The sequence below is a fragment of the Mizuhopecten yessoensis genome, unplaced genomic scaffold (assembly GCF_002113885.1).
Source record: "Mizuhopecten yessoensis strain PY_sf001 unplaced genomic scaffold, ASM211388v2 scaffold11069, whole genome shotgun sequence".
Taxonomy (NCBI): domain Eukaryota; kingdom Metazoa; phylum Mollusca; class Bivalvia; order Pectinida; family Pectinidae; genus Mizuhopecten; species Mizuhopecten yessoensis.
Window position 1 is genome coordinate 763,584 of NW_018408864.1, and position 8,709 is coordinate 772,292.

At 34.8% G+C, this 8,709-nt stretch overlaps 1 protein-coding gene across 1 annotated transcript; it reads right to left on the bottom strand.

Moving 5' to 3' along the window:
* Positions 1 to 766: 766 nt before the first annotated feature.
* Positions 767 to 3,902, bottom strand: LOC110465309. The gene is made up of 4 exons (XM_021521030.1): positions 3,716 to 3,902; positions 3,366 to 3,532; positions 2,342 to 2,425; positions 767 to 1,464 (listed from the first exon to the last, which is right to left on the bottom strand). Exons 1-4 carry the CDS (start codon positions 3,843 to 3,845, stop codon positions 1,159 to 1,161), a joined length of 687 nt encoding a protein of 228 aa, XP_021376705.1. The 5' UTR covers positions 3,846 to 3,902; the 3' UTR covers positions 767 to 1,158.
* Between the last annotated feature and the right edge of the window lie 4,807 nt (positions 3,903 to 8,709).

Consider the following 8,709-nt stretch of genomic DNA (forward strand, 5'->3'; position numbering starts at 1 on the left):
AAGTGAAGCCACCCTGCCCCACCCTAAATTTCCCTTCCCGAGACTTGATTTTTCTGATTAACACATATAGGACATCAAACTGATTTAAACTTTATTTCACCATTATTTCTTTTAAAAAAGACAGATAAACAAATATTCTGAAACCCTTCATTTCACCATTATGTTGAAGTTAAGCCCCCCTGCACCAACTTAAATTTCCCTACCCCAATCTATTTTTTTTTGTGATTTACATATTCAGGACGTCAAACTGATGTTAACAAAATTAGATTTGGTTTCAAAAAGTCAAAAAGAATTTTGTTAAAACCCTTCATTTCACCATTATGGTGAAGTGAAGGCCCCTGCCCTACCCTAAATTTCCCTACCCGGACTCAATTTGTGTGATTTACATATTTAGGACATCAAACTGATGAAAACTAAAACCTATTTGGTTTAAATAGTAAAATTCAAAAAATCTGAAAACCCTTCAATTCACCATTATGGTGGAGTGAAGTGAATCGCGGTTCATTGCACCATTGGCTTCATATTGCCATACTACAACGGCATTTCATCGCTTCACCTCGATCAAAACAAATCACTATAATAGTGTCATACGTTTGGCTGGCTAGTATAACATTGCATATTTAACGGTTTGTCGTGGCACTTCAGTAATCACGACCAACCATCTGACTTACATTGGAATCATGGCCACATAACATGCTTGTCTGGAAAATGACTTTAGGAAATGTTGACATTTGATGAGAATGAAGTCTTTATATACAAAACAGAATTTTTGAATATTTGTTTATTTACATATAACAATAACCTGCCGGGATCCATATTTCTTCCTTGAAAGACTGACCAAACATAGCTGTATCGTATTGTGTACGGCGACCTGTTTGCTCAAATCAATGAACAGGTATTCAATTTAGTGATATAAGGGAGATAAATCCTAAATAATTATGACGTATTTACACTATAATGCAAATCAGTATGAGAAAGTCATTTTAAGAAAATGATAACAGATTAAATTCACATTATTTTAAGATGAAATAAACATGCATTGTGGTATTTGACATATATTTCCGATTCGGGTGTCGTTGATGAAGCAAAAGGCGTTTACCCTTACATGTGTTACCCCTGTCCTTGTTTAAGGGTCTCTACGTAAATCTTTCCTTTTGCTCACATTACAAAGTGACCATTGTTTTTGATGCCAAAGAGTCGGCCGTACCTACAAAAGAAACACGTTACCAAAATACAGAGTAAACTGGCTAAAAAACTGACCACGATGATTACACTGCACACAGCAATGTTCGTATCCTCGTTTTCTGTACACTGGTCGTTTACGCTACGGACTTTGCATGAACGGTCGCCTGAACACGAGTATTCTACTCCAAGACAAAATACAACACCCATCACTCCATTTATCCCAGCTGTTACGAAGCAAATGGTGACCCCGACCACAGACAGACAGAAAAGTCCGATCATCTGAAAAGGAAGAGTGCATTCATGTGTTACATAAACGAGACTTCGAGATTAAAACTATAGGTATAGATGTGTTTGTATGAAGATTGTTTGCATAAATAAATGAATGTTGAAAATGAACGATAAAATAAGCAATCGACAAATTTGAAGATTATAAATGAGTCGAACAAAATGCCTCTTTATTGGAATTTCTCTCAATACTCCAAAACTAAAAATATAGGTCTTGTGAGCGACACTTAAATATATGATTCGTACATGCGACATAGCAACAGTATGCCTTATCAATGACATGTTTTGATTTACTTCACATAGGAAAGCTTTGTGTTGTAAAGAACATGTGATTCAACCCAGTTCCTTCTCTACATTTATGATTGATCTTTCACTAAAGCAATGTTTTCCATGAGGGGAAAGTATAGAACAAAATCATTGTGAAAACCTATTGTGAAACCGAAGTCTCCTAGAATGACATTGTTTGTTGCCTTCAACGAAATTTTTATTTTATTTTCTATCATTTATTTCAGAAAGTCAAACTGTTGTCTACCACGTGGTTTAAAACTCAGGTATTGCTTTTTTATTTTCTCTATATTATGCATATGTGTAAATACCCTATAAAGACTTGTCTATTCAAGCATATACTCTTTTGAAAGTTATTTCATATCAGTTTAGTACTAAGTACATCTTTGTCTTCTTTAGAAGTTAGGCACGTAGTAACATAGAAACAAATTCTATATAAGCCTATACAAATATGAAGAACTATCTGTCTCCAGGTAACAACTCATCCAGATACGTGATATTAATGCAAAGTGTATTTCTCCAGGCGAGCAATATGAAACAGATGATTATGATCTGATGTTACAGGGTCCTCTGTATACATACTTACCAGACATTTAGTTTGTGCTGATACAGAGTCTTCTGTTTGTATCCGATTTGAAGCCATGAATGCACAGATCCCAGCGGCGATTAGCTGATACAAAGAAGAGCCAAATATAAGTTGAGAAAAAAAGAAAATTGAATAAATACACAGATAGAACTTCATAAACGCATTCAAGTTATAAAAGTTTACTATTGTTTACTTACCAAATATGTTCCCCAAATAAATACGTAGACTACACGTTAACATAAAAAACACCAACCATTCTCATGAAAGACAATAATTATATTCAGAATTGTTTATCAAAAGTGATATGTATGTATTATGCGATTTCGGATTATTCCATGGTAACAATAATTCGTCTTCGAGGGTTTAAATTAAGATGGAGACGATAACGACATCAGTGCCGTCTAAACAGATATGCTATCAGACCATAAATCATGACCATGAAATGATGAGGCCCTTATTGAAACATATTTTTATGTAATTTATTCTTAAATTTATGTAAACACTACAAGTATACATTCAAGTACAACGTAGTGTCCAGACTCGTAGACGATAGTCATCAAGTAGAATTGTCCACAGTGAGACGTAAATTAGTCTCCAGAAATAAAGAGTAAGGAAGGCCTAATTATAGCGTTAGTTTGTTTTATTGATGATGCTTGCCATATCTGACTTTATCCAGGTAATATTAATAAAATGCATGAAAGCCGACGAAAAACAATTTAATACATATATCTTCTATTATATCGCGTTAATTGTTTTCTCTATTCGTGGGTATTAGAGCAAAAAAACACGCCACAAAAATGGTTTCTCTCTTAAAAATGATAAAATACTTCTACAAGTATAAAGATTGATATGGTGTTATGCAACTGTTGATAAAGGTGTTTTCGAAACAAACAATATTATTTCAATGAGGCGATATCGTGTGTTAACAATATGTCATTAATGCACATATATTTTGAATTATATAAATTTATATTAAATATAAATGCAAGAGTAATACACAAACAATTAAAGCCGTTGTACCTACCATGATCCCTGTTGCGATATGAAGAGGCACTACATATGGCATGTCCGGGGCTCCGTAGTATATACCTATCGCTCCAATAACCACCAATAGGACACCTAGGAAGCAGTATATCACGCCAAAGGCCCGACTCTTTCCCGAAATATTACTTCGGTGTTGACGATATACTTCTGAAACATGACAAAATATTTCTATATCATTGTTGTCCTTATCATTTCCATGGTTTTTATCCCAAACTTTTATTTCAAACAGATATCATGGATAATATCAAAAAGATGTATTACGTCGTACACTGTACACTGTCTTGTCGAATGTAAGAGCATTTGGGTCCAGCGGATATGAAGTAAACCTACCTTGATTTTGAGTCTGAATCTGTGACGACGCATTCTGTAAAGTGTTTGGGTATGCGACTTGAAAATGGACCGGTGAATTGTAAGTGTTTCGTTGACCATTTCCGCTACCAGTGTAATATACTGGCTGCATCCTATAAACTGATCGTACACAGGTGCAACAATATCGATCCCAACGTGAGCTGTTTACAAAAATATAACTCAATATACGGAAGCTCCAAAGCGACGAGAATAATAATCTCGATTACGGTAAAATGCACAATCAAGGTGAAATACGTTTATATCATTGCAGTTGTCGTTTTCATGGGGGAAAATGCTTTCATTCTTCTCTACAAAAATATTCCTTATAAATCAAATGGTGAGATGCATCCATGTTACATAATTATTTTATCAAAAAATCAGCAAACAAAAACAAAAACAAACGGAAGGGTCGAACACTTGGGACATTTACACTGACAATCCAATCTTAACAACCAAATCCCATTGACCATCAATGTGATAGTCCAAATCATGGGCTGCAAGTCCTACGGGGAAAAGATCATGGAGAGATGTCTGCCTGGTACTTTAAACAACTTCCTTTTGTTTTCTACATCCTCCAATATATACTGGAGAAGACACCGTGGTCCAGAATTGAAAACGATTTCATGTATCAAACGAGATCACGTGTCAACATTTATTCAATACTCATTGTGTCAGGCTATCGCAAAAACGGTTTCGTTCCGAGATGTTTTGAGATAGCCTGACACAATTAGTATTGGATAAATGTTATCGTTTGATACATGAAATCGTTTTCAATTCTGGACCGCGGTGTCTTCTCCAGTATATATTGGTGAATGACGTCTTTTGTGTAAAGTTCTGTTTTTGTTATGTACCAATATCACGTTATTATTTTGTCCTTTGTTTGTTGACGCTAAGATATATGATTTCAATCTATTTTACTTATATAAAGGAGAGCAGAATCGTTTTCTGAATATTTTAAAAGCTAAAATAGACATTACCTACAAAGAAACCTCTATGTTTGAAAAGGCATATTGTAAACATTCCATGTCATATCTAAGGTAGTTTTTGACCCGAGATTTGTATATTGCTACTTACCTGTATATTGCTACTTACCTGTCCTGAAAATGTACTACCTCTCCAAACAGAACACGACTATTAGAACGCACGATGGAAGTATTTAATTGAGGGCACGTTGAGGGTGGAACCTTGATTATGATGATTGTGTTGGATACACACTGCAAACCAGTGAATACACTTGTCTGCATCAAAATATGTTCATCATAACAAAGGGAGTTGTCGAAGTACCATTATATCAACTGGATTTATTCGAGAAATCCGACTTCGCTCAATGTCGGCAAAGTCCGACAAATGTCGTGAATTGTCGGTGCGACACACGTATACAATTTCAGAACACAACGGGTACACATCGCGGTAACTGGGGCTTGACGAAGTCTTTTCTTTATATAGCTGTGTTGTCAGTTTAACCTGTATGTGAATTGAACATTGATTCTACAATTCGTAAGGGGTAAACAAATATTACTACATCCAAACTATAGAAAATATGTTACTGTTGCTTATTTCTTATGTACTTACTTACTTTAAAACGTATTTCTAAATGTCACTTCACTGTTATATCTAATTCTGCAAGTGAAGTTATATGTACACATTCAAACCTATTGTGTGTTTCATGAGTTGCAGTGTGGATCATTGAGTACTGAGAGAGGGATACGTTATTGAGCGGCATAAAAATGAAAGACTATATTTTGCAGTACATTAAAAAATTACATCGTTTACAAGTAATAAAATGAACATTTATTTATTCAAACACCAGTAATCAAATTATGTCGAATTATGACGATTGGATACATATTGTTGGGTCTTTTAGTTATAAGATGTAAAAAGATGTGGGGAAATGATATATAATATGCGTTCACTAACATATAGACTTCATGGAAGGTTACATGTAGCTACAGTGAAAAGGTCATATAGTTAGTGTATTGCCGGGTATTACACAGCGGGTCCGGGCGGGGATCAGTGTCTTGACAGGGTCGGTGAACCGACCCACTTACAATGTATCCTGGTGAGGAGAACCCTATCGCCTCATGCGCTGTTAACAGTGCATAACATGGGCCGAGGTGCTGCTAACAGTACCATCGTTCCTAGGACATATAGAGTGCTATAGGAACTACAGTACATGTATTAAGGGATAGTCAGGGGCTTAGGCATCGTTACATAGTGGTTCGCTGTAAGATCTATAGGGAGCTAGGAGCACGTGGTCGCAGTCTACTGGTAGTACTGTTAGGTAGGATAGGCCATTACTCTACATACGTAAGTGATTGGGTTTCTTAACAATAGCTGTCATTGTTTGGCCCTAATGCTATGCATTGCATTTGTTAAACTTGTTGTACTTATTCATTCCGTGTTGTTAATAAACAGTTACTTGTATTTTGAAACACCTTGTTGAGTTATTGAATGAATTGCTTGTATTGCCAATACATCCAGTGTTCGAACCTGTAATGAAAACAGGTCTGTAACCTGACGAAAAAGGCGAGGTCTAGAGAGGACTGCAGGGGAAGTTGTCGACTCGTTACCATTACTAAAAACTGTACGATCACGAAACGGATTCAACGGAGTGACAACGAATGCAAACCCTCTCCGGACCTCCCCCTATTACAATATTATAGTCAACAAACATATTTAAAAACCCGATATTGTTGACGAACAAACCTCCCCCGATTGCAGAATTAAGTTAACTACATAAGAATCCTATTATTAGCATTATCTAACCTCAATTGTAATTTTATAATAAACATGTTTGTTAAAAAGACATGTAAGTATCTGTATGTGGTAGGAATGACTTTGTGTAAGAAACACATTTTTTTGAGAGGCATATTTCTGTCGTAGAATAATGAATTTTAACATGCTAGATTAAGTAAAAGATAATATTTACAATGAAGGAAGTTTTTGGTGGTTTCAGATAGCAGAGAGAATAATGATAAACAGAGGGGTTATTTTTAGATATTTCGTTATTAATTCACCTTCACATCTACTTTGTTGGAATTGGGAACGATATTAGTTTACTGATACAATTTGACTACAAAATGTCAGACATAAACGTATCTGGGAGAGGTATGGTTATATATGTTTAGATATATTGTAAACATATCGAGTATCGGTGTATGAGAACTAGTACACAGACAACCTGATCAATATACTAGTGCAAGTTCAATGTTTCTTAATACGTTAAAAAATAATGAAAATGCATAAGAAATGAAAAGACGTCATAGGCTTAAAAGCTGATATGTACAATGTGTTTTTTTACAAGGGTGATAACTTGTCCGACCCCATATATTTATATCACATGAAACTAAGAAGGTAAACAATATATACAGATCACTATGCCTTTGTAGTGGCACAGCATTCATGTTTCAGTACAAAATGTTGGTAAACTACCCAATATGTTTCTTCAATAAGATTCATCAGTTTAGAAATGTGCATGTAAGCAATAACATGTGATTATCAGACGTGTACCAAAGTTTAAAGACCGACTGGTTTCATTATCAGACGATGACTAAGCCCGTTTTCGTTTAAAGTCGGACCACTGTTGTTTGTTTATTAAATAAGGTCGGACCTAGTAATCTGATGCTGCTTTCTAGCGAGCCTTGACAAAGCCTTGCAAGGCCTGAATACACATTTGCAGGTCCGCCAGGATTAATACCCGAAATTGTTACATTTATAAACCGTCAAACCGTTGTTCCGCATAAACGAACAGATGTGATGAAATTATAATTTCGTATGTCACTACAGAACAAACACGTTATCAGTAGGTCTTGAAATATTGCGACAAATTTGATTCGTTAATTGTTTGTATAAAAAGAAAACCTCTATGTACATGTGCAATGTGTTTGTCTACCAAAATTAAATGGCAGTTAGTCCTTATTTATTTTTGCATAAATCTAAATTTGCAGTTCATTTCTTATAGTATCTTTTATGAAAATAGAATTGGAAACATGACTGAGATATCACTATATTTCATAAAAACATGTTTTCCGCTCTAATAATTTTTAATATTATAATAATAAATAATATACAACATTTATATAGCGTCCTATATACTTAGTAAAATTACTCTCAAGCGCTTTACAACATTTGGATAATAGTAATGGTTATAATAGTCCCTTTCACATTAACTGCGGTCCTACTATCTCGACATGCGCATAACCACTTCCGCGAGTAAGTTCTTGGTAACCACAGACGCAAGAAATGGTACGATCTTGTGTTGTTTTCAAGTGTTTTAACAGAGCTGATGCTTGTGGCAAGGAGCAGGGAATAAGTTTTTTTCGTTTTCCCGTAGACAAGAAAAACCGTTTAGCATGGATAAAGGCTGTAAACCGTGACAAGTGGACTCCGACGAATGCTAGCTACATTTGCTCCACACATTTCGAGGGAGGGTGGCACAGTTATGATTACGAGGACGTCAATTATCGGCCAACAATATTTCATTATAAAGAGAAACGATCGACACCAACAGAAAAAGCTAGGGAACAGAGGGTATCTAAAAGAAAACTTGAACAGGTGCACAAACATAGATGTGGTGTTGTATTAAAATAATGTATACGTATCTTAAACTCGAAACATTTTTTTAAATCATATATATTGACCCAAAACATTGAAAAGTGTCAAAGATCAAGTAATTTGTTTTAAGGTCTGCATGGATGTATAAAAGACAAAACATACTTTTAGGTAGAATTGTGATATACATGTACTACATTATGACATATATAAGGAAAATATCTGTCACATGATTTTAGTTTTTTATTAAAATCAATTACTTGAACTATCAAACATATCATCCACTTATCAAGAAGAAAGGGGTATAGAAATACACAAAAATAAGATAAATAAATTTTAAAAAGTAGTAACTAAATTGTTTTTTTGTTTTGTTTATCAAAAATAAATAGTTTCATTTATACTTGCACGTATAAACACAGAATCTA

Excerpts from the sequence above, each read along its gene's own strand:
- LOC110465309 (XM_021521030.1), bottom strand. The coding sequence starts at position 3,845 with ATGCAGCCAGTATATTACACTGGTAGCGGAAATGGTCAACGAAACACT. Across the intron at positions 2,426-3,365 it reads ATATCGCAACAGGGATCATG|CTAATCGCCGCTGGGATCTG; the intron begins GTAGGTACAACG and ends TCTTTGTATCAG. Across the intron at positions 1,465-2,341 it reads CAGCACAAACTAAATGTCTG|ATGATCGGACTTTTCTGTCT; the intron begins GTAAGTATGTAT and ends CTTCCTTTTCAG.